At 41.0% G+C, this 26,932-nt stretch overlaps 1 protein-coding gene across 1 annotated transcript; it reads left to right on the top strand.

The window, feature by feature from the left end:
- Positions 1-2,440: 2,440 nt before the first annotated feature.
- LOC105564497 (diuretic hormone class 2) lies at positions 2,441-25,811 on the top strand. Its single transcript, XM_012016910.1, has 4 exons — positions 2,441-2,579; positions 21,195-21,286; positions 22,098-22,190; positions 22,881-25,811. The coding sequence occupies exons 2-4, from the start codon at positions 21,195-21,197 to the stop codon at positions 23,011-23,013; spliced, it is 318 nt and encodes a 105-aa protein (XP_011872300.1). The 5' UTR covers positions 2,441-2,579; the 3' UTR covers positions 23,014-25,811.
- Positions 25,812-26,932: the final 1,121 nt, after the last annotated feature.

Genomic DNA, 26,932 nt, shown 5'->3' on the forward strand with positions numbered 1-26,932 from the left:
GGGACCTTCAAATTACTCTTCAAGGTCAAACCTATGGTACCATCTTATGTCCCCCTCGAAACCATACAACTTTTGTCTGAAACATTTTTTCATATCTCTTTTAGTTTTTTAAAAAATCGACTGTATAAATTAAAATGGCCCACCCTGTATATGTGGAAAACTTGGCATGCTCGTGATTATCAAAAGTACGTCAACTGATAGAAACGTTTAAATCTGACTCTGTTCGATAGCGAAGAATAATTTATAATAACGACGGCGAGAAGTGACATTCAAAGAATTACTGCACATCTACGTGCAAGCTGTAGGAATTCATGATTGTCTAACGAGCTGAAATAATATAAATACCCACTTATGTATATATAGGTGTACGTATAATGAGAAACGTATTTCTGTCATTTTTAAGAATGACTTCAGAATAACTTAAGAATGAGGTCGGTGAAAGTACAAAGCCTTCTATTTTAGAACGGTAAGGAACCCGTCGCGCTTTTCAATGAAATCTTTATACAGGGAGTTTGTCCACGTTAGCGCATGTATACAGTACAAGAACGGCAACCTGATCCCACTCGCATCTCAAGGGGAAACAAACAATACTCGTTGCACTCGTAACAAATTGGATATTTCTTCGATTCGAGACGTGGTGACGGGAAACCGATTGTATCTGTGTACACCGGTTCCTCCGCACGGGTTTCGCTGCGTAAACAGCCAGGGCAATCGACACCACGAATTGCGTGTCGTAGTAATAAACGTGTATATACATTTTTTTGTTTGAGAAAGCGAAACCGCGGATTTAAATCGATCGGTGCGGCGGCGGTAGAGAAATTGAATATATTGCCGAGATCATCAGTGTGCAAATGAAATTGAGTATATCGTTACGGTCATCAGCATGCAAATGAAGGGCAAGACCGAAACCACGTTGGCTATTAATACAAATCGCTTATCTCGTAATGAATGATTAACTCGACGTTTCCGTGGACGGAAAATGTTGGTCGCATTTGAAGATCCATCGCGGATTGAAATGTACAATGCACTCGGCCGGGCTCGGTGGATTGACATAAGTCTTGCCTCCGATTCGAATACACGCGTCAGTATCAGTCGGACGTAGGAGTCGAATGGCTCGAGCTTTATATCGAAAATTGATGGCTCGAACGTGACTAACGACCAGTGACTCGATATTTTTCTCTTAACCTGCTTTCGTTCTCTCCTTTTTTCCCTCCCCCCCCCCGTCCCTCGCCCTCGTCTCCTCCGCGAAAGCGTTTGTCTAGTGACTCGCCTAATTTTACCGCCATTTTTTTACACGACTGCGTAATGTATCGCTAAACGATTCAAAATGATTTCGAACGGGCTAGCGCGTGTGACGCAATTCATTACCTCCAACGTTCGCCGATATACATATATATATCAGATTCCTCGGTGCATGCTGCAACAAGTTACGTGCATAAATCGGACATATTTTGTGCGGCTGGTCGAGATCTACGATGCGAGATAACAGACGCGGAGCGAATCAGAGAGGAACGATAACGGTGGGCTTGCATTTCGACCGGGTTGCGTTCCTGGTATCCTATTTCTAAAGCGGCCCCTAAAACTAATATCACTTAGAGACGTCCAAAGGTAATGATTGAAATTCGAAATCGCGGTTTAACCGGTTCTCTCGTAAATGAAAGTACGAGCCTGCACCACCGCCGCACACACATACACACGCACATACTCACGCACGCAGTCGATTTCGGATTGTATTCCGCGAGATAACTCTCCGCCACATCTGACACTGAAAGTTATTCGGTGAACAAATTCCAAACAGCAATTAATTCTAAAAGCATTTAATCGCCGAAAAATGCTCTAAAGACGTTTGGTCGGTAAAAAATATTGAAATAAAAAAATGTCAAAGCCCCGAGCGTAATGATAAATTACAGGCGACGTCGTCGTTATCGTTTCACGCGTCGCGATTTTTTTCTTTCTGCGAGCGAGAGATGTCGAGTGTAGAGAATACTTTCTTTTTTGGTTTCAGCGCGCATAATGCCGCGTGCGAGGAAAAAAATCGATCACCCCCCCTCGTCGCACAATGGGATCCATTTGACGCTCCGTCGGCGCTTCTGCGGACGCGAATCGCCGGCAGTCGGATAATCTATCAAGGGACGACTCCTCGCGCGGAAGTTTTCAGGGGCAAGCACCTGTGGAATACACCCATACCCAGAAATCCCGGCGACAGCCTCGTTGTCGGCGCTCCGCGGCGAGATTCGGGTTCGCACGGGATCGTGGGTGGCCGCGTCGCCGTCGCCGGGGACAGGAGCAGGAGGGAACGCCGTGACCGAGGTACACGGGTACGTTTGATTGGACGAGAATGCTTTGGCGGTGAATCGGCGTCGGGGTGGGAACTAACGTTCCCCGGGGGTGGGGACGTGCATGGGGGTGCGAGGGGGTGCGAGAGTCGCGCAAAGTCGCGCGGGCTTATATAAACGCGCGGCGGACGGTTCGCCTTCGCAGAGCCGTATCCACCGTCGCTGGACGACACACCACCATCCCCGCGGACATCCCTCGGCAGGCCCGCTTTTGTCAGCTACCCGGCCTTCGTCAGCGTCAAGGTACGCGTAATATTCTTTTTCTAAAGCGCATCCGTTCGTCCGTTTCTTGTACGCGCGCGATAATCTTGCCGGCATTTTGAAAAACGTCCCGCGAGTAGTGCCAGCAGTTTTCGCCGTGCACAGATCTTTGGGGAAAGAACAGTTTTCCGTATAACGGGAATATTCGAGTGCCGGTTTCTGTGAATTATGCGTGAATTAAGGCAGCTTCGTGAATCCGCCTTTCTTTTTCAAAGATACAGAAATATAAGATGCGGTGCTAATTTATTTTTAATAAGATATAAACGGGACGATAGAATCTCATCCCCCTTTTAATTTCAACTTTGTTTCACGACTACGCCGTGATTTATGCAAAGTTCCCGAAGTAGTTAGAGATACAAAGTTCTGCGGCAACAGTGCAGTGTTAGCAACAGCAATCTTTCAAATCGGATGATAAGTTGCCACGCATTCGCATAATCCCCCGTGCCCTACAGTTAGAGTAATAACTCCGCGCTTGCGATTATCCGGCGGTAAATTCTAGCGCGGTGTCTCCCAGTAGTAAGACCCTGCACTTCTACAGGCAGTAGTACGGCTCTACGTTACGTCGGACAGTAACTTCCCGCACAATTTGTCAGCCGTAGAAATTATTGAGGATATTTAGAGAATCCCTGCTCATTCTGTAGTATAAACAGGATAATTCGCGACTGTATTACTTTTGAAGTTGAAACAAAGTTAATTTTATTCGATATATTATGTAAAGAAACGAAAAATTGGCCAATTTTCTCAAGAAATTCAGACTTCAAAGTTTCGCAGAAACGAAGCGGAATATTTTATGAAGCAAAATAATTAAATTGTCATATAGATTGTTTCAAATGCCGACACGTATTAAGAAAATATCATTTAAATATTAAGTGAGACTTTGCATATAATCTCCCTGTTAATCTGTGAGGGAATATTAGCGTTTGCTTTATTAGCGATATGACTTCCTCGAAAAATCTCTCTTATCGTGACGGATAAAAAAATATATTTCGCGGAAATAGAAAAAAAAGGACTCCACCGATTGCCGCTCTTGATACGTGACACTGTATTGCCGGGTGATGCGCGGGTGACCAAACAAACGACAAGATAAAAACTTGGCGAATAAATTATTTGGGTTAAATAAACACCGCAAAAATGGTTCGTACGAAACTCCACACAGTCGGCCTCACAAATTCGCCGAAATGTGGCGAATTGCCTTTACTTAAAAGCTCCCGGGTGCTCGTCGAAAAGGGGTGAAGCGAGACAATACGGAAGGAGAAGACTTAATTTTTAATCAAATATTGAATACTTCATCGAATCCATCCACTGAAGAGCTTTTACGGGCCGCGATATAATTAAATAATAAAAATTCATTGTTTGCTCTTAAAAAATTAAATCGATCTTCTCCCCTTCGGCGAGACGTAAAATTTCATCGGAGAAATTTTATTGCTACTTGATGCGAAACGCGAGAGAATTTATACGATATCTTAAGTTACAAGACTTTCCTCGAAATTTTCTAAAGAGAGAAGCGATTTCAAATTCATGAAGAAACCTTTTGCCACGAAATTGATAGAGGGTATATTGAAGCACCTTGCAGTAACGAATAAAATTCAACCTGGGTGGATATCGCTGCCGTTTTCGTGGCGAAATACCCTCGTTACCAACGTTCATTCCACGCTTGCATAGCGAAGCGCGATCGCGGTCGAAAGGGCACATAACGCGCATAGCTTGTAGCAGCAAAAGGATTAATTGTTGACAGATAAAGCACCTAATGAGGCGTGTGTACCGCAATAACCAATCGCGATTCCGCAATGCTATTGCCAGCGGGCGAAAAAAAAAACACCAACGCGTATTTCGACACAAAACACAAAACCGCAGCGAACGCATTATGATAATTTGCAATCGATTAATATCTAATTACAGCCCCCGGACATTATCGCGAGGCACGGAGTTACATGCGTAGCAGGATTACTCCGCGATGCGTGTCCTCGTAATTTCCTCTTCAATTGCCACGATCGATTAATAAGGCCGACTAATCAGTCGTTTGAATCGCATACGATTATTAGCTTAAGAACTAGCGCCGCTGGAAAGCTACCAAACAAGCAGTTCACGAATGATCTGGGAAATTACCCCAAGAGCAGAATTTGGGGATTTATTGTTCAATTTTATAGAAGCAAGATGAATTCCTGACACGAAAGCGCATATTTATACATAAGTAGCGAAAGCCTTGTTGGCGTGCAACTTTATACGTTCTGGTCTGAGACCTTTTACGAGTTTACGGTAACCACGAAAAGCATTAACGTTCCGCCAATCGGCAAGCCGTTTTATCGACGTGATGAAAGAAAGAATGAAAAATTGTGACATTTTGCTTTCTGAAAGCACGGCGCTCGATGCAAATCAGTTAACCGATAAATATATCTCGTACTTCTGCATTTCTTTATTTATCTCGAGGAAAATTTGAATTTTTCATCAGATTTGCTACAGTAACGTGTGTTTAAAAAAATTTGTGAACAACTGTTGTTAAGAATATTAGTCGGGAACGTGATGAAAATATCTCTACGTTATCCTTAAATTATGTGATTATTCCGTCTACAATACTTGGAATTTTTAACAGTTATTCAATTTACTTAATAATTCAGCATTTAATGATCGATTATTAAAGTTACTTAATGAAATGTTCAGCAGCAGTTCATTAATTTTCAGAGATTGAGCAAGTGATTGTCATAAAAATGTATCGCAAGAACGAGACAGGGTTTAGTTCATTTATAATAATTATTAATAGAGTTAAGTAATTTTTGTTGTTAAAATTTCCCATGTAAATCGACATGCGTTTGGTGCGGCCTAAATGCTCCTTTGAATGTTCATTAACAAAAGCGACAGAATAGAAACGTGCCGAGCCTTCCATCGGCAAGACGAAATTTAAAAGGGCCAAATTCTGCTGCGGTAACCGTTATAATCGATGGTCAAATATTTACCCACAATGGCTCGCGTGTGGCGATGTGAGTAAATATTTTACGATTGACTTTAGATAGAGCCGTATTCACTGTATTTACGAAACGATTAACGACGATGGTCAGCGGCGCACTCGGAGAGTTACGGCGCCACGCCGCGCCGCGCCGGCAGGAAATTGTTGAGCGAGAAAGGATTGGCTCCAGGATTAGCGATTAAAAAAAGCCATGTTGTCCGAGCGCACTTTTGCTGACATTTAACTAAACCAGAAATGAAAAAGCTAGTCGCAATTAATTACTTTCTACAAGTGAAATTACGGTATACCTTTTAGGAAATTTTCTTTCTTACGCTTCTATTTGCAATTTTAATAATAACGCTGTTTTAAAGTCAAAGAGAAACTGTGAGAGAGAGAGAGAGAGAGAGAGAGAGAGAGAGCTTTAAAATAAAACAAAATTGTACAAATAAAACGTTTCTCTCTCTCGTTACTTAAAAAATATTACTCGGGGAAGCTTATTAAAAGTAGAAATCACGCAGTATTTTAGCTATGAAAAATGCTTGAAAGCATTAATAGCGAGAAAATAAAATAAATGACCTAAAATTGGGGCGATAAATGAAACTTTGATGTTTAAGTAAGACTGTTAAACCTGCCTACGATCGGCAAATTACATAATGATGCAGTGATTGCACTGGCCGTTCTTATTCCCAGGTTTAAACGAGATGACGCTCTTTTGGAATAACGGCATTTGTACAAACCGACGGAAAGCAAATTGCGCTCCGCACACAAAACGCTCGACGATGGGACGTGGCGAGTAATGTCATTTTGCAACGATACGTTCGCGAGTTTCGTATGAATGGACTCCTGATGGTAGCGAGTTCTACCTGTAACCGGGTACACGTTTTAACTTTCACGCTCAACGATATGAAAGCCGCGAGAGGATATATCTCGTCTACGCGATATATCTCTTGCCGTGGTAAACTGTTTAAAGTATTTACTCACGGTGTCCATGCAGAGAGGATGCGTATTCCATATTCGTTCTAGAATTTACGCAATTTTAAATGCGCTCATGCGAATAGAATAAGCGGCGTGTAGTGTCGTTGATTTTCAAAATACGTTAATTTAATTTTCCGCGCTGCGCTTTTGCGTGTGGTATCGCGGGACGTACTTTATACGAGAAACTTTGGGAAAATATTATCAACGAATTGTATATCAATAAAATAAAAGGCTCACGGCGATATGATTGTTTTGGATATGATGATTAAAAGTTGGTTTTTTTTATTGGTGTGAATACACTTTTATTTGATTTTAAAGGGTAAAGAAAAATATAACGAAAATATAATAGAATATTGGTTAATAGAATAGAATTGGTTAATAGAATAGAACACAACAAAACGCAATAATCAATTATTACGTAAATCAATCATAAACGAAAATATTGAAGAAAATGGTGTAAAAAATGCGCAAACATATTCAATAAATTTGTAAAAATTATTTTTAAGTTCGCCTAATACTAATCGAACTTTAAGAAGAGGGGTGCAATGTTTATCCCATCCCGAATGATTTTACTCGGATTTATATTAGACCGACCTCTTTAATAATTTTTGCAGTCAAATGCAGGCAGAAACTTTACGCCGCAACGAAAATTCTCACGAGAGGCTAAGCGTTTGGAGCGCGAGCCACTTGGCGCCAAGTACCATTGATTTATAGGTAAATTCGGTGGCTTCTTATTGCGGCGAGATCGTAGAAATTCCAGCGGACCGAAAGGTGGTAGTAGCTTTTAATATTAGCGACACGGGCACCGGGTAAAAACGTATATAACCGATCTAACGACGGTGATGTTTCTTCCGCAACCGTCGCGCTTGTTGTTTATCGGGGCTGCCCAGGGTTCACTTTTCCTTTGTTTGTGGATTTTTTACTCTCAACGTAATCTCTCTTATAAATTTTGTTAAATATACCCGCGATGTTTTCATATCTCTGTAACTAATGTTCAAGTGAAAATCTTAAATTTTTCACTGTAGCTAATGAAAAAATTTATATTCAGCGATCATCTCTTTTTAGAAAGTAAAATGAGATTATCACCATAAAATGAATATTCTGTATGACATGACGCAATGCCGCGAACCATCGAAATGTGCGACAAGAGTTTTCGAGGCGAGACGAACATGAGAGTTGAAACTGCCAAAATGCTGCTCTTCCGTGGAAAAACACCATCGAGATATTGTTTCCATAAAGTAAACACGGGGGCCAGTTTATCTTCTTGATCGAAAAGATACGGCAGCCTCTTAATAATAGAGGTCGGAGTAGTGAAAGCCCGAGGCTTACGCGTATCGTGAAAAACGTGCGGGACAAAACCATTTAGTTTATTTCTATGAGGATAAATATATCTCGAGAAATTCAATGGCTTTTACATTATTTTATTTTTATAAAAAAAGGACATGTCGATACACACACAGAAACTGCAATTCAATACAGAGAAACGGATTAATTGCTTTGATAATATTGTTAATATTTCTTTGTTAGTTTATAAAGGGAAATAACACGGAAGTATCGTTAATGAATAGGTAGAATAAATTATTCTATTGCTGCAAAGCGAAAATGTAATAGATATTTAATTTTTGACATGTTCCAATTATTTGGCGTATTCTATAATTAATACGCAAACACGTGTCACATCGGAAGGTAAAATCGTTTTTTAATTTTAAGCGAAGAAGCGTTCTCCAAAAAAAAAACTCTGGATAAAGTCTTGTTTACCGATGTTAATAAAATGATAACGCATGTATGAAATTCCGTGATAAAGCTTTCGCAAGGATCAATCTTGGCTGTGAGAATGAAGAGGAAACTAAGTCTTTGCAACTACAGAGCAGCATTCTTTACTCAACACTTAAGTTTTTTAGCAGTTTGAATGATCGTAAGTATGAATAGACTCTGAACCTCAGTGTGTAACTGAGGGAAACGGATTTGTGAATTAGTTGTTCACGGCCAAGGGGGGTCGAAGCGTTAGAAAGAGAAAGCCAGAACCTTCGAATATACACAGACCTTGGCTGTGAGACTAAAGCGTGACTTTTACACACCCCGGAATTGATAGGGGATCTCAACTGAAAAGAAACGAAATCAAAAAGACTTCGGATATTTCCGTCCGATCTGTCCTTTAGGCTAGAATGGTCTGTAGACCAGAGCCGTCAAGGATGAAAACAGCCTTAGATCGGAGGGTGCCATATAACCAACAGAAATCGTGAAAGCTCACCGATACTCAAATTAATGTAAAACCAGTAATGGCGACGCAAGAAATAGGGCGGGTGCCCTGTCGCATCCGTAAGGAATCGCACTCGATTCAATATTTTGTGTATTATTTCGCGCTTTCAACTTGGCAGCAGCCAGTTGATCATACTCGAAGCGACGAGAGATTCAATGCGACGATACGAGATGTGTCCGAATACGAACATCGTTTAAAGAAACAATTATCGTCCGTTGTTATCGCAATGAAGAAGTAATTTCAAGTCACCCTGGCGGAAAAAATTTCTATAAATAACTACAAAAAATTGACTTGAAATAGAAATTTGTAGAAATTTTTATATCTTCGTTGAAACATTTATTTTTTGCAAAAATATCTACGAAATAGTGCCACAAATTACAATATTCTCAAATCAAGAAATTATTGCAAGTATTAAGTATTTCATGAAAATGTACAATTTTGTAAAAATTAGTACAAAACTTTACTAGATTAAAAAATTTGAGAAACAACAAAACCTTAAAGAACTAAAGCTTACTTGTAGAATATTACAAAAATTAATAAACGTGTTCCAATTCTAGCATTTTCATGTTGATTTTTATAACACTTTTTAAATTTACGTAGAATTTCTTAGATTCTGGCAGTATATATTTTTTTGTAGAATTTTGTAGAATTATTTCCAGCAGGGTAGCTAGCGCTTTGATCCTTGGACGTACAGATTCCATGTGTGAATCGCGCGAGATATCTGTCTTGCCGGTTAACCGAGCATCGATAGCGAAGATTCAGCGATCACGCGATGATATCGGTCGCTGATTGTTCACAGAGAGCGATCGCGGTTTCTTCCCGTACTCGTCGCGAACGCGTATCAATAATACGATATGCGGAGCGGCTTAGGCCGCTAACCGACTCGCTCGACTGTCGCGGCGTGAATCATTAGGCCGGTTCTACATTAGTTGCATCTTAGAGTCGCAAGGGTCGTAGACTAGTTATAAGTCAACGCTGATTGGCTGAATCTATGATTTGCGACGCTTGCGACGCTACGATACGGTCAATGTAGAACCGGCCTTAAAGCCTCCGCTACAATGATTCTCGGTTCTGTCTACAATGGTCGTAGTCGTAGTTGCTCGATAAGAATTGACCAATCGCAGTCGATTATTCTTACGACTACGACCAATGTAGACAGAACCGAGAATCATTGTAGCGGAGGCTTAACCCTGGTCCACAATCTTGCTTTAAGTAAGCTGTAAGCCTCAAGCCGTAAGAAATGAACCAATCACGGGCATTTATTACCCTCACTCTCACCTGTGATTGGTTAATTTCTTACGGCTTAAAGTTTACAGCTTACTTAAAGCAAGATTGTGGACCAGGGGTTGGGCACAATGCGACTAGACTGTTTTCGCCCGAAGTATTTACGGCGCTACGTCATTTCTCGAAACCGGCGCTCGGCATTCGACGCCCGAAATTCCAAGAATTTCCGCGACTGATAAACCGGAACGATCGACGAAATTTTAAACAACGCAACTAGCGGTAATGATTACGGAACTGTTTGAAATTGCATATTAGCGTAATTACGGCGCGATTAGGAAATTGGATAATTAAGTACGATTGAATACATGGAAATTGTATTCTGTGACATGATCAACCATTCCACAGACTGTGCGTTTCCACTTTAATTAATTAAAAGCTGAAACGTGACGTAAGAACGATAAACATCGAAAATATATCCGAATGAGCTGCACGATGCAGCTATATTTTAGACAAAAAAACGGCAAGGCGAATAAGTCAGATTTATTAGACTCCTGTGTGCGAGAAAATTTTGACCAATAGAATTTCCCGTACAATGGCTGTGCACCATCTCACATACAATGTATTAAAAACGTGATACGGATATGTGCAGCTGCTTGGAAAATAACGTACAATTACTGCTTAATGTTTGAGAAGCTGCTCGTTATTTAACTCGAACGCGAGATAGAGTAAAATTATGCAAGAGCAAGTGAAATTGCAAACGTTAGAAATTACATTTCGAAAACAATCCAGCAATATAAAATGTTTTCGTCTCTTACATGTGCATGACGAAAGTGCACTTTGTACGTTTATTTATTTTCAAATTTCCGATCGGGCTGAATCAATCCTGTGTTTACTTAAAAAGTCGTTAGTGCGTCTAACGGAGCGCCAACAGGTCCGGTGAGACCGAACCGCGCGGGCAGATTCAAGCAGAGCTCGCAATTTCGTTATAAAACCCGTAAAAGTGTGTACCTATCGCGGCATACGCGCACCATGTATGGCTTTACGTGTGCAACAGCTGTGCGCGCTGTATGTGTATTCAGCATGCCAAATCCCTAGAGCGCTTAAAGTTAGATCACCACAAGATTACACCGAGAATGGTAATTTTCTCATGCAAGCTTTAGCTTTATCGTGACGTAATAGCGTTATCACTTTGCTCGTCGCGCTGCAAAATTTATCCTGTACGTCGCAGGAATGTACACTTGTATATAATTAATTAGTTGTCGTAAAGAATATTCGGCGAGTATTTTGATAGCTTACAAATTCGACCGCGATTAAAAATATGCGATTCTTATTTTTCATTCAGCCGTTCACCGATGACGATTTTAGCCTTGAGCGTTGAGGCGGCGTAGCGCTCTTACGTCGTTCTCGCAAAGTCGTTATCATTATAAGACGAGGAGTGTTTAATCAGCTGTTTAATCACTCGAAGCTTCCCTGAATTAACTTTTATGACGAATTAATTTAATTTGCGCGCGATCCTCTCTCGCAGCGAATTTCGATCAAGCGTGGCATGTACAAACGACGGCTAATATATAAATGTCAGGGGGGACGATACATCATTCCGAGAAGGACATAGACGATATATGAGAGTACTACTCTAAGAAGCCATGCACCCATTCCGCTAATTCGCTCTCTGTTAATATCTGACAGGAAGTTATCTTATGTCTAATTAGAAAAGGATTATAACAAATTGCACAGTATTTCAAGGTAAAATGTAATATTCGAAAGAGAGCGATTTAAAAGAGAATTAAGCCAGAAACCCATCTCTTTTAGCTTAACGGATTCAAAATAACGTTTTGCTGTCACGTTTTAAATAACATGTCGAAAAATGTCTGAAAAGCAATTCTTTTTCGCTTTGATATGATTTTGTATTGGGTTCGTACGCGCGGCCAAATTTTATAGCGAATCCATATCGCGTCGGACATGTTCGTCGTTGGCGCCGTTTGCAAAATTCTCAAAGCGGCCGAAACCGCGGACAGACAACCACGATAACAATGGCAGCAATGACGAGCGACGGGAAAAAGGACTTGCCCGAAACAAAGGCGCTTCACCCGCGACACTAGCAAAGCGAAGGGTTGTCGAAATTCCACCACGTTGTGGAATTTCGCCGCAGCATGCGTGCATGAAATGCATCACGGTCCCACGTTGGCAAGCACGTTCGACATCTTTTTTAATTCCGTAATCCTTCCAAGAATTTTTGTCGCCACATACTCTCTATCTTTTTCCTCTCCCCTCTTTTTTTTCAAATATTTAATACATAAAATAGTATTTCATACTCTTCATACAATTATCCTCAATCCCTCTTTTTTTACTAACGGAATAATTTGCTTTAATTCAGTACGCTGTACCTCGCACTTTTCCACTTTTTCTCAAAATAATATCCTTTCTAATGCAAATGCAAATATCGCATGAACGATCGAAAATAACGGGGCATGCACCGAAGAGGTCAAAAAGAGATCTCCGAGCTAGCTACGTAAATTTTTCGAAATAATATTTGCGATTCTCGAGAGGAAAAACAGTCCTCGGTTGTCGGACGTGCACTGAATCTTCGAGTGTTTCCTGAGTTTACCGCCCTAAGTGGAGCACGGAGTCAAGCATTCTTAGGATTCATGTACCGTCGCGTAAATCGTATATATCGAACGGGAAGTTACTTCCGCTTGGATATCGCAACGCGATGAGAAGTCGAATGTCAATATCAAGAATTACGAAGTTCAGAAATCCTCTTCTTCCAACAGAACTATGTCAAAATTAAGTTCAAGGCAGCATGTATTGTCGTTAGCGGAGCCATCGAGGGACTGTACCTTCAACAATCTCAGTAGCCGGTATCGCGTAGGTTTTAAGAACAAACGAACGGAAGGGATAAATGTAGTGCAGCTCTTAATTACAATTGCAAGGTTATTCAATCATTTAATTCAGCTCTTCATTAAAATCCGACAAACTTTCGAGAAGAGTTGAACCCATTGAATGTTCTAAGCGAAGATTAAGATCAAATAATTTGCCTCGGCGCTTTGACGAAAGAATCCCACTCCTATCGATCTCGTTTGAAGAATTTTGAACAAAATTTTGAGAAAACTTTAATATTAAGTCACATCACTTATCTGTGACATGAATCGACTTATAATGATCGGTTAGGCATGTATTGTCGTTAGCGGAGCCATCGAGGGACTGTACCTTCAACAATCTCAGTAGCCGGTATCGCGTAGGTTTTAAGAACAAACGAACGCACGGAAAAAACAATGTAGCTGCTGTAGCTAAAACTTAGCAAAATAGGGACAGCTAATATTTTAGTTGTGATAGCTCAATATTTTGCTACTGTGCCTATTGTATTATGGTGCGACAGCAAACGGTTTGCTGTCGTAGCAAAATATTGAGCTATCACAACTAAAAATATTAGCTGTCCCTATTTTGTTAAGTTTTAGCTACAGCAGCTACATTGTTCTTTCCGTGCGGAAGGGATAAATGTAGTACAGCTCCTAATTACAATTGCAAGGTTATTCAATCATTTAATTCAGCTCTTCATTAAAATCCGACAAACTTTCGAGAAGAGTTGAACCCATTGAATGTTCTAAGCGAAGATTAAGATCAAATAATTTGCCTCGGCGCTTTGACGAAAGAATCCCACTCCTATCGATCTCGTTTGAAGAATTTTGAACAAAATTTTGAGAAAACTTTAATATTATGTCACATTACTTATCTGTGACATGAATCGACTTATAATGATCGGTTAGGCATGTATTGTCGTTAGCGGAGCCATCGAGGGACTGTACCTTCAACAATCTCAGTAGCCGGTATCGCGTAGATTTTAAGAACAAACGAACGGAAGGGATAAATGTAGTACAGCTCTTAATTACAATTGCAAGGTTATTCAATTATTTAATTCAGTTCTCCATTAAAGTCCGACAAACTTTCGAGAAGAGTTGAACCCATTGAATGTTCTAAGCGAAGATTAAGATCAAATAATTTGCCTCGGCGCTTTGACGAAAGAATCCCACTCCTATCGATCTCGTTTGAAGAATTTTGAACAAAATTTTGAGAAAACTTTAATATTATGTCACATCACTTATCTGTGACATGAATCGACTTATAATGGTCGGTTAATTGCAACTGTAACATAAATTTCTTCAAAACGATTAATTCTGACAGGCTAATTTTATTGCGCGGTTTAAATGTTAAAAATGCACGGTCGTTAACTCGGACGGAAGATATAGTAGCGATGCTAACGGTGATTCACGTCCGAGTGCGGAAGATATCTGTGGATGAAGAATCTTCTTGCGAAATCATTCTTGCGAACCTCTTTGTCGGGATGACTCAGGAAATTCTTATTTCGTATGGGAAAAGAGCGAGAGTGATGAAACGTCGTATCGCTACATCGCTCTTAGATGAAATAACTCCCTTGTCCTATATTAACATTTTATTAATTTAGGTAGTGGGTTTTTTTTTTGGAAAAGCTGATCTATTATTTAGGAAAACGGCTATATCGGCTCCGTAGTAGATAGAACATATGAATTATGAAATCGTAATACACGTACGGCGTTGGCGAGACACCCGATTATTATTAAAGCATTGAGATTGCAACTCGGGGCAATAAATTCGCGTTAGTTCGAAACGCAACTACATATACCAATGCCGAACGTCACAGAGCGTAGAGTAAATCCATAGAATTCTGACCACGGTCTAGGGATGTCCGTCTCAAAGAGCAAGAGAAACGTGCGTAGCGCAACCCTCAAACTCGAACGCGAGGTGTGAATTTTTAAATAGTTCACGTTTACCTTCTTCTTCATCGAGGGCTCTCGGCTCGATTTCCAGGCGGGATCGATCCGGCCCAAGTTTACGTTTACCGAAAATCCGGATACTCCGTAAATCCCACGTATATCCCCTAAATTCCGCGCGTTACCGTCGAGGGAAGAAGATGATATATGCCAGACTCAAGACCTCATTAATGATGATGAGCTCATAAAAACGCGATAAACTATAAATGCGGCTGGAATGAGACACCCCAAGAGAGACGTTACAGACGTCTATCTCGTTTTTTTAGCCGCACAAGACGACGTCTCCGATCAAACAAATATTCTCATAAGGGCATCCACGCACTGCTCGTTCGCGTATTGACCGTCTAGCCGCTCGTAAAACCGCGCTAAACCCACGTTATTGGAGGAGCCTGAAGAAAGGCAGGTCCATCTCATCAGGTCCTCACGTCCATTCTTATAATCTGCAATAGGTACTTGCGGCGGGAATTTAATTTTCCCGATGTGACGTAGGCGAATGAACGAATGATACGTGTCACACGGTGTATCGCCTATCGTGCGATAACGCGGGGATTTGTGTACAGAGAGTTCAAGATTTTCGACTTGAGTGACGGAGTCTAAAGTCAATTTGAAGGAAATTTATGTATTGAAGAATAGCGTGCCTGACTCTTGTGAAAAATTAACCTTATCGTCGTGCAACGAAGGCCAAGGGTGCGTCAAGACACCGTGTGTGTCTTCTGCATGCATCGCTGTTCGCGAAAACGGTTATGCTAATGCGATTCGCTGTCCAGCTTATCTGGCTTATCCCGCTTATCCAGCCACTGCTGCTGGACCCCACGTCCACGAGAGAAATGCCAATATGGCCGCGCGATCAACAATAACAGCGGGTAGGCATTTAATACGATTACAATTTTATTAGGCCATTAATTCGCACATTTGTTGGATTGATTTGAGTATTTAAAATACAACGATAGTTCGCGAACGGTTTTATCGGAGTTCCGTACGATAATTGCGCGCGTAATATGCGTCGCGATATACATATATAGTTAACAATTATTCACTTGTTAACACAGTCAGGCTAAACGATTGGTTCATTAAGTCGCGATTATCTATATTATTCCGTCGTAATTATTTTTATGGCGCAGTGTGCCGACACAAACCGGAGTATTAATACGGGATATTGCGAAATATTAATTTCAAATGGAATAGAGCGTGATGCACCAACATTACTGTAGCTTGCGTTGTACTCCACTAAAGTATATGACCGCCCTGAATCGATTTGTCGATCGAGTTCGTCACCGGCAACACCATATTTACTCGCACGAAACCTATCCGTAGGTTCCTCTTGCCCCGGAAATTATCGCGTGTTTGTAGGGACAGAATTTATCGACGCTCCATTTTTCTCGCCCGAAAATCCATAGCGAGCGCATAAATACAGAATATTCGCACAACAAAATAATTTCATAACTTCTTGTAGCGTGTAAAAGTAATAAGTATGCAAAATTGCTACGTTGCTTCACGTATTTAAACAAGATATCCTGTTCGAGAGCAATTTATGAGAAACGTGTTCCAAAATACAATTCTTCGACACGAGGCTGATCAAACAGCGCAATCTGCATCGTATCGGCTCGCGATAATGTTCTTACAGCTCAATTTTTGCGAGATTAACCGTGTCCGCCGGCGCGACGACGGGCTTTCATATTGTGCGTCATCGCATTGTCTCGCAAATCGCGTTTATGTTTTATTTTCGTATTCCAGTATGGCGAGTACAGGGTAAATGCACCGCGTGTACGATACACCGTCGCGATAACTACAGAATGCATTTAAATGCATCTACAATGTCGGCGAAGTTACGACAGCGGACAATGTGTTGCAGAATCGGCCTCGGTTGTATTAGTTGCTACTTTATCGCGCTTTGTGGAAACATTTCATGAAAAAGACGCAACTGTCACGTACATCGGCAAAAGTTTCCGTCACGAAATTGCTAACGCCGCGACTTTTTCCATAGTTTTAGCCTTACGTCGATCGAATAAAAGCGAAATTAAATGAGTACTGTGAAGAAAATGTCATAGGTTGTGCAAATATGATGATGATAAGCAATCAAAAACGAAAAGTGGGCTTTGAGAGTCAAGCGTAATTAATTGGCATTTAATTAATAATACAAAAACTAAAAATTTATTACGAATTCTAATTTAATACGAATTGCAAGTTAATTAATCATATATTTGAATTAAAAATTCACTTTAAATAATTCTATAATATTCCATAATAAATCGTATTAAATAAATAGAAATAATTTGCACGCAATTCCGAAGAGTATAAAAAATATTGGACTTGCAGACGTGAGATAATTAGACGACAAAAAAAAACAGAGACGTTGCATCACAAGAGATTATTCTATTATGTTTGTGAAACCAATCATACGAGATGAAGTCCCAAAATGGTTGCGCATTAACTTTCGCCTGCTCAGCTGAAACTGTCCGATGTCGCCCAAAATTCTATAAATAATCGCTCGGAACAGCGCTTATGATAAGCGATCGCCGCTCATTCGGATTTAGCCATGCGTGGCTCTTATCACCATGCGTGCCCGGATTTTGTCATCCACCACGATACCACGCACGTTATACGAGTAGTAAAGAAAGAATCGTTAACAATGTTGACGGCCGCCTCGTTCGGAAGCTAAAACGATCGCTGCCACAAATCGAATCGATTTCGAAAGTGGATAGAATAATACTGTTATTGTCGAGTTTAAGTCGAGTTTAAAGCTAAGTGTGGAACTCGTTCGTTCTACCGCGGCGCATATTTCATTACAGAGGAACGAACATTTAATAACGAAATGGATTCGATACAACAAATTAAAAGATGAGACGACTTAATCGTATTATAATTTGTGCGGTCGGTTGCGCATCGCGGAATTGAAATTGACTTTTTTCCCCTGTATATTACCGCCTCGCTGCTTCAGAAATATATCTTTTGCATCGTAGTCAGATCGTCGACGTTCTTCATTTTGACACAGACTCAATAATGCCGAACGGTATCGATGTACGAATAAAAAAAAATTAATAAGAAAGAGAAATGCGCAAAGAACGACGGATCGAATTTTTGCCAAGAAATACCGACGGTACCTTTTTTCAAAAATTGGTATAAAGACACATCCTCTTCTAAATAATTTTATGATATTTACATACCGTAAGATTTGCGCCACTCCTAATGGCGAGCAAATATTTTTCGGCGAAGCGCGCGATTACTTAGCTCCGTAGACGGGCGGGAAATAAAAGCCCTTCGGCACGCAAAGACGGAGGCGGGGAAAAAGCGGCGGGATCGCGCAAGACTGAACGATCGCAAGTACAGTTTCTGGATCGAAACTCGATTATCGCGTTATTAGATTCGCCCCGCGGTTACGGCCGCGCTGCCGGGAACAATTATCGGGAACGTGTTTTCTAGGAAAATAAATTTTTACGTCGGGGACTAACGACGTTAGCCGCGCGATATACTTAGCATACTCTTACGTTGCCACGTGGCTTTTTTTTTCAAGATATGATTTGATTTATCTTGCCCACCTCGTTCGGCGCACGCCGGCTACGCCTAAGTAAGTCGGGGGACGATAAATTTGACGAAATTACGTAGATTTATAGCTCGCGGCTTCTCCCGGGTACAGTAAAGCGAAGGCGACGGCGCCAGAGTCGTCTAATCTGCATTAATGGCAACCGGGGAAAATTAAACGCAAACTTTAAGTGTTCTCGAAACGTTAACTCTGCACAGCGCGTCTTTCTGTCTTCTGTTTGCCTTCAATGTTGTGCGTATGGAATTAAAGTGTGGAAACGATCCATTCAATGGACATTACGGGCGGAGAAATGACTTGGGAAACCGCATAACTTAAGAAATATGGAGATTTATTTTGTCTGCGATCAACCATAAATGCGGATTAACAGGAGTGACGGCTTTCGAAAGGCTCCCCGGATTTTGTACGTGCGCGTATGGTTACGATTTACGAAGGATGCGAATTCAATAAGTTACGAACTCAATGCACCGGGATATTCGTCAAACTTTTAACAAATGCGCGTTTATAATAACAAAACGGTGCGAAAGCTATTTTCGCGCATAATTATACGTGTAATATAATAACTTGGATTCGGCGTACTCCAAGAGAGAAATAACGTTGTACGACACAGGAGCATAAACGCGTCGTCTTTCACGGGCGAAAATAAATACGTGGATATGGAATATCAGTCCGTAGCTACCAATTATTGCGAACGGCGAATCCAATTATCCACCCATACTACAAGGCACTATTCAAAGCGAGTTCTGATTATACCGCAATAAAATGCTGATTGAATAAATATCAAAGGGACAGATAGAGAGGGAAGTGTTCTACAAAATTCGTGCAAAATTCAGAGATAAAAAAATAGAAAGGTAAAATAAGAATTTTGATTACAGATAGAGTCTAAATGCTTGCTGCATTTAGTGCATTTTAAGATATGATATCACGCAGATCTGCTGCGGTATTGCTTAGCCTCAAAATTGAAAGTAACGACCCAGTTAGTTGCTAGCTTTTATCTCCATTCCACTCTAATTATCTCGTCTAAGATTCTCATATTGCTAATGCACATTTATGATGAAATTATTAATGGGCCAACGTGGGATATTATTATAGATAGTCCGCGTCATTGAGCCAGAGATCGTTCTATTTACGGATCACACGGCAGTTCTAAATCCACGGCTGCAACGTTACCGTTGTGTGACTGCGCTGTTAACTCCGCAGAACGAGAAAGCTGCCTCTACCCGTGCACATTACCGTCGGATGACGGCGGGACGTTCCTCGTGGCTCGCGAGTTGAATAGTTTGTTAGCCGAGAACGCGCAAACTTTTCTCCATATTCCGGAGGGCGCCATTGTTTCGTCTTTCGCGCCTTCAACCACCGCCCCCGCGCTCTCATCCCTCTTGCCGCCTTACTCGGCGTTTCATTCAACGGCGAACTTTTCGCCGTTCGTCTTGAAAGATACTTTGGAAGATACGCGAAGACACCGCCCACAATGGTTTCGGGAACAATGTTCGCACCGCTCGACTAAAATGCGATAAATGTAGATAAATCGACCGCCGTTTGACCAACGGTCGCTTGCCGCGTTTATCGCGACGCGACGAAAATGTAATAACATTTCGAGAAAGTGTCTGAGAATTTTGCTTTCGAAAACACACGGGCGAATTATCATCTTTTTAGTAAACATTGTTTTTCGCCTGGCAGTCTTTTCTCATCCTTATGTCTGGCGATGTGAGGTCAGCAGAGTGCACGGTTGCATATTTATACAAGAAGTTATCCTAAACTAACAAACGGTGGCTGAGCAGGCGGCAGGGATGCTGTTTTGATAAAATATATGTAAAGTTTTCCCATGTCTTCCACGTGTATTTCCTATTCTATCTCCTCTTTCTTTTCCTTCCTCTCTTCTCTTTTGTCAAGCAAAATATTTAGAAATATTATTATATACAATTCCTGCCGTCCTGTCAACTGCTAATGGAAGCTTCAAATGTATTTTTCTGAAACAGGATCTACTTTACGTGTCCCTTCGCCAGCCACCGTCACAATTATTGTCGCGTATTCGAGCAAGTTTCGTACTCTGGCAGAATTTTGCTCCGTCAAGTTAGACTTCCGCGAAAATGAAATTGCACAAGTGTTTCGAGACAGCTATTTGGTGTCCAACCCGCTGCAGTAGTGAAGTTGCTGGCAATCAGGAACATTTCTCTCCCGAGACTTGCTGCTCTTTAATCCGCGTATGCATGAAACGTGCTCATTGATATATCGTCGTATTTTCCACGAAATCATACTGGAGATAGTAACCCAATGGCGGAGTAGTCCGATAGAGAGTACCGCAGGATTAAATATTACGCAATGACGCGCGCGAACACGTAGCTTTGCATTCACGCGTTTTAATCTCATTTACCGTCAAAGTTAACGCTAAATGTGACCGCCTGGGATGCCAGACACTATTCTGTAATGCAGGAATGTAGATCTCCGGACGAGCTCCGGATAGCTGCGCTTAACATTTATATAAAAGCGCATCATCGTTCTGATTTTTGTGTCGCGCGTCCAAATTATTTTACAAACGTCCGTTTGATACGCGGGAAAAAATGATGTATCAAGATGTGTAATTGAAATAAAATCGTTGAAACAACGTCAGTATTAACGAATAAAAAAGATACCAGATAGTTATCTTAATAATCTGGATATTCAGTTCAATGCTTACAATTAAAATTTATAGCAGATACAATTGAGTGAATGATTTGTGCTTGTGGCAGCCCGTGACGTTAATGTTTAATTCAAGCAACTGAATTTTTTAAATTTAACAGCATTTTCTTGTGCACATTATCGTTGACGATTATAATTATACGATTAATTATTGTAACTTGTTACTTTGTTTTAGATGCAGCCAAAGATGACCGTCTTGTGCACGCTACTGACGTTCGTAGTCGTCGTCGCGATTTCGAGTCTCACAGCCGACGCAACACCGCATAGGTAATATAAATCTTACGTTAAATCAAATAGCAAGGGAGAAAGAAAAGGATATATCGACGAGTAATATTAGAGCATTATAAAAATTAATGAGTCCCATATCGAGTGACACATATAGAACGCCCGTGAGTTTTTCATTCGTTCATGCTTTTTCTCTTTTCAAAGATTTATATATCCTACAAAAATGTGAATTTAACATTATTGATGGAAGAGCTGTCGGTGAATCTTTTAGCGCCGCGCGCCGCGCCGTCGTGATATAGTTGTATTCAACAACATTTACGACGCCGAAAATTAATTTTCAAGTGTACTCGCGGCGTCAATGCAAATTGCAATTGCTCGCGAGCGCGTATTTACAATTAAATGAAAATATTGGAGACGAGGAGCAGAAATGCGTCTGCTCGAACAGTTTAACCCAGTTCTCACTTGACGACACGCCAGCCGATAGAAAGGACTCCCGGTTACTGAAATGACTCGCCGAACGACGTTTCCGACAATCGCGAAGGATTGTCGGGCGACAATTTCGAATTGCATGCAGGCGTACCTATTAACGCCGTCCCTGAATTATATTTGCCAGCCATATTTTTACCGTCTCGCGCCGTCGTCCATTTGTGCTCCCAGAGCCTCTTTCTCACAGAGATAAAACTTTACATAGATCGTAAATATTGGCCACACTTTCCGACCATGTTCTCAGTTAAATTATACTTCCTACGCGCGTTCCTCGTGCCGTCGTTTAATGCTTATTGCTGCGCGCGATTTGCGCGGCTAAAGTAATCGATCAATTCTAATTTTATCGCCGCGCACGCAACCACGAAAGTTATTGGGATCAGCCGGATGACATAGATCGAGAAGACTTCATAGAGTTCCTCTCTCGTCTTCGCACTGTCATGGGCCGCCCTGAGATGGAAAAGTAAGATAACATTACGATGATCTCTTAATGTTAGAATGCATAATTTGTAATGTATCAATATCCAGCATGCCTAAAAACATTAATTTTCCTTTTATATATATATTATATATATGTGTGTGTGTGTGTGTGTGAAAAGCATCCTTATGCATTGTATTATTTGTTGCTTTTACGATACGTTTGATGGGATTGATTTCCAAAAAGCTTATTAAAAAAAGTTGACTAATAAAAGTTGAATCTGAAATGAAACTTTGGTACAATAGAGAGCATTTCAAAAGGAAACTTGCCCCCCCTAAGCGCTTCGAGCGCTCTATATTGAGAACATTATTTTTCCGTTGGTATTCCTTCCGTAGCGTGTGGTGGCTCTTTTATTTGCCTTTAATTCCACGAGTTATAAATGGACCGCTCATTTTAGGAAGGGCTTTATTTAAAAAATGTCGATAATGGATTTTCACTGTACGTGTCCTTTTTTTACATCGACACACATTCGTATATAGAAGAGACTTGGTTCGAATCAATTGATATAAGAGCAGCGATAGGATCAGATGTCTGGCTTTTATATATTAGTTACGTTGACGGTGTCCGGATGCTTTTTGCGTTTCCCGAGGAACGAGTGTTTCTCGGAGCAAGGCCCTTACTAAGATGGTCGAGTCAAATGGTAACGTGATAAATCCAATCGGGGCACGTCCGCAGCACCAAGCGAGGATTGGATCTGGGTCTCAGTCGTGGCTTCAGCGGTTCTCAGTCGGCGAAACACTTGATGGGGCTCGCGGCGGCGAACTACGCCGGCGGTCCTGGACGAAGGCGTCGCTCGGAACAGGCGTAGATCGCAGACACGATCGCTGATGCAGAGAGATTACTATACAACTCGTAATAACGTCACTCTCGACTCGATCCTTCCACTTTGTCTCTACCTCGAGCTTGAACCACCGAATCTCAGAATCGTCCGTTGCCAGTGGCGTAACTAAATGCACTCGAGCGATTAATTACTCCTCTCCTCTTTCCTCAAGTAAACCTATAGTGTGTGTATAGACCATGTATACCTCCTTCAAAGCGCAAATAGTAATAAGTTCCTTATTAAAAGAAGAACAATTACGATCGTAGATACGATTAATCGATGTTGACAAATTCGATCGATTTTACATCCTCCCGCACTTTCGTCCTCGCACTTAGAAGTTCGCACACCCCTTCTAGTTGCACCACTGGCAGTCCGCAACTGCGTTGCTAAATTAATCTTCATTTTGTTTCGTTTCTGTAGAAGCGGATGTGATAATATCGCTCCTGGCGGAAATGCTTTCGTTTAAAATTTATTCCAAGCGAGTGTATCTATCCGTTTATAATGGGCACAAATAGCGCATTAAACATATTGTTAATTTGTGTTCAGCGCGTCTATCAAGTCGGATAGCGCACGGTTCGATCTTTAATTAAGAATTAATTAAAATTAATGACAAACGACAAGACTTAAAATGGATTTTACAGACTAAGTTAGATCAGAGAATCAGGGTATTCGTTTCGCCCACGCGGATCCGCGTGTCAGCCTCAAGACTTTTTACAACAATTGTGCAAATTAATTTCGCGGGACGGATCGCTCGGTCCGCTTTGCAATTTGTCCGGGCTTCTTTCAACCGGCGGGGAGAAAAACACGAGAGTACCGTAGAGGCATTCTCGCCAGGTATCGTTAGTGCGTTTTGTTATCTTTATTTGTTATGCGCGTGAGCCGCGTACGGACTAGCTACTTTACTCGTGCCGCAGGATAAAATGAAGTGGATAGACGTTGCATTTCGCTGATCCATGAACGAGAGGGGCTCCTTCGAGTCGCGCCTCCGCGAATCGATGACGCTCCACTTCCGGGCTGCATTTATTCTAGTCATTACTATCTGCAATTGAAATCGTACACCGCGACGAGTTTCCTTTCCCCCCCCCCCGAGCGAGCATTGCGCGCGCGAGAGAGAATTCTCCTTTAATCCTTTACGCGCGCGGAATAATTTTTCTTCCGCAGCTTCGAACGCCCGCTTCGTTAAACTTTCATACCAAAAGATGTATTGTACGATCGCTCGCACCCCCTTCGTCTCTCGGCCTCTTTCTCTTCTTCGATATTCTAGTGACTCTTGTAAAAACAAAAAAAGGACTCGTCGTACTTACTATGATAATCGTAATCGGTGTTGCTTTCGTTTAGGCCGGGCGTTCTCAAACCTCGTTTGCGCCGACCGACGAGGCAAATCCGCGGTTGTGCGTAAATTCCTCGTCGGCGAAACCCGATTTCGTCGGACGGTCTAGAATTACAGTGAGAAACGTAGCGGCTTCGGACGGTCGTATTTTTTATTTTATGCGTATCGAGCGTTTTACGGCACTTCGGCGTGTCGCGCGAAACGATTTGAGGACCCTGCCCACTTAGGTCACATTGTTTTACTAGCTCCAACGTCTATCCTACATCTTATGTAACACGCAACGTGCACCGGATGCACGCTGCGCTTGCATAAAACAAGATGGTATAAAAATAAAAAGCGACGTAGAGGTAGTAAAACTTCGTCCCTCTTTCGTGTTATAGACTACCTTAGATTTAGTCCGTAGGTCAGGGGTGCGCAAAAGGAAATGTCCGATTTATTTTGAAGCGAGAAAAGGGGGAAAAAGCAGCTCGACGCTGCTTTTTTTCGAAACTCGATACTGTATTACAAATCACGTCGCGAAAGCAAATATTGAACCGTTACCTTTTCGAATTCAATTAATCAGGCCGAAGTCAAATGAAATTTCCCGTGAACTACTTGAAATGTTAAAATCCGTTGCTTTTGTAGCGTTTTTCAATAATACGTAACAGATTGCGGAAAATGTACGCGACCATGTATACAACAGATTTTTTACAATCCCAAACGCTGCAAACGGTTCAATTATCAAGGATGTGTAAATTTTCATTTTAAATGCGCCCTATTTGTTTTTTCTTTTGACATTTGGCTTGTGCATTCCTGTCAACAGGTGGTAACCAAAGCGCACAGTGAGTGTCGATCGCGGCTCCGTTAATCGCACTCGATGATAAATAATTGGGAAGGCTTTCGGAGCAACCACTCACCGACACAGGTGAATTACGTGAGACTCTCAGATTGTTTGCTTCTTCACAAGATTAACGATATAAAATTAACCCGTGCATTGTCTTGAAAACAGAGCAACGTTCGATATGGAGATAATGATCGTTACTCCAAGATTTAGCTCGATTATCTTTCGAGAACTGTTCGTATGTATCGTTAAAATAATGTACGGAATAACGCTAATCAAAACGGCTATTAATTAATGGCTGCAAAAGCGGATTACAACGTTTGTCGTAAATGGTACTTCTATTTCGCGTGCAACGTGACTCCCGTTGCTCCAACACCCGGACGTAAAAATTGTGCACGTTCGATCGACGCACGCGGATACTCGTTTCCGCGAATAAATTACCTACCATTTCAGAAATAAATGTGTGCCCACGGACGAAGCGATTTGTTCGCTTAATCGCGAAATCCCGTTTGGTTATCACCGACGCCCCGAGCGAAGCGCGTGAAGTCGACCTGCGTTATTTCTGTGTATTATAAAGAGATTTATTGCGCCTCTAGTAAAAACTGATCGTAAATAAAAGTTACTTTAACCCAGCTATACGCGCATGTTTATTCCAACAACGCATCCCGTGTTCTCTATCCACGTCCAATGCCAAATGCAACCTGCTGTCTCTCTTCTATTTTTCACGACTTTTCAGAGTAGGAAGGGACGAGAGTAGTCACGTTTCCTTCTGGTAAATTACGCAGCAACTTTATCACACAGTCAGCAACTTGTTCGACAACTGTTATAAAATTGTCCGACATCTTTTGTACTTTCATTCATCGTAAAGAGAGTCTTGCCTGACCATTCTCTCAAGAACGGCCTCATAACATGAAAAAAATGTATGTATTATTAGAGGAAAGTTCCCGATTATGGGATGGGCTTCTAATATGAGATAGCAGGTATTCAACGTCCAAATTCAATAACAAATCTCCTTTCGCAACTGTTACACAATCTAACAATGAACTTCCCAGACAACATGCATGTCTAAACGACGTTCTTCAAGACGTCTTAAAAGAGACATCTTTAAGACTTTACTAAAAGATGTCTATAAGACGTCAGAAAAAAACGTCTTAAGACATTGTCAAAAAGACGTCTTTATGACGCCTTTATAAAAATATAAAATATTGATTAAACGTCAAGTATAAGTGTTTATACAACCTTTAAAGTTCGAATTAATACATTTGTTAAAGCATCAATGATATATTGCTAAGATGTTTGAAAGTATTTTAAAAATAGAAAAGTTTGTGAAATTAGAATAATGAGATTTGTAGTGCAATATGTAGTATATAACACGATTGTGACAGTTGTGACAGCCACCCATAACCAGAACTGCACATTACTGACAGCTTAGGCCCGGTTTCACCAACGTTGTTTAACATTAAGCTTAGCTTAATTCGTTCTTTGTCTCTTTCTAACTGTTACTTTTGAAAGAGACAAACGTGAATTAAGGTAGTTCTTTCGTAAAATCAGTTATGTGAGAATTGTTTCAAATTTTTACAGTTTATTCTTTACATAAATACGTGCAAAATAAGACTAATTAAATTAAAATTGACCGTCTCAAAGTTCTAAAAAAAATTGTTAAACTTTACTATATCACACGAAATATTACGTGTAAAACACGTTAAAAATATTATTACATGTAACAATATAATTCGTTGCGATATTATTACATGTGA

The sequence above is a fragment of the Vollenhovia emeryi genome, unplaced genomic scaffold (assembly GCF_000949405.1).
Source record: "Vollenhovia emeryi isolate VEMERY1.0 unplaced genomic scaffold, V.emery_V1.0 DF939164.1, whole genome shotgun sequence".
Classification (NCBI taxonomy): Eukaryota; Metazoa; Arthropoda; class Insecta; order Hymenoptera; family Formicidae; genus Vollenhovia; species Vollenhovia emeryi.

What these genes read in the sequence shown, in the direction of transcription:
- LOC105564497 (XM_012016910.1), top strand. Translation starts at nt 21,195, where the DNA reads ATGCAGCCAAAGATGACCGTCTTGTGCACGCTACTGACGTTCGTAGTC. An exon ending in GCCGACGCAACACCGCATAG is followed by an intron (nt 21,287 to 22,097) that starts GTAATATAAATC and finishes CAACCACGAAAG; the next exon opens with TTATTGGGATCAGCCGGATG. An exon ending in GGCCGCCCTGAGATGGAAAA is followed by an intron (nt 22,191 to 22,880) that starts GTAAGATAACAT and finishes GCACGTCCGCAG; the next exon opens with CACCAAGCGAGGATTGGATC.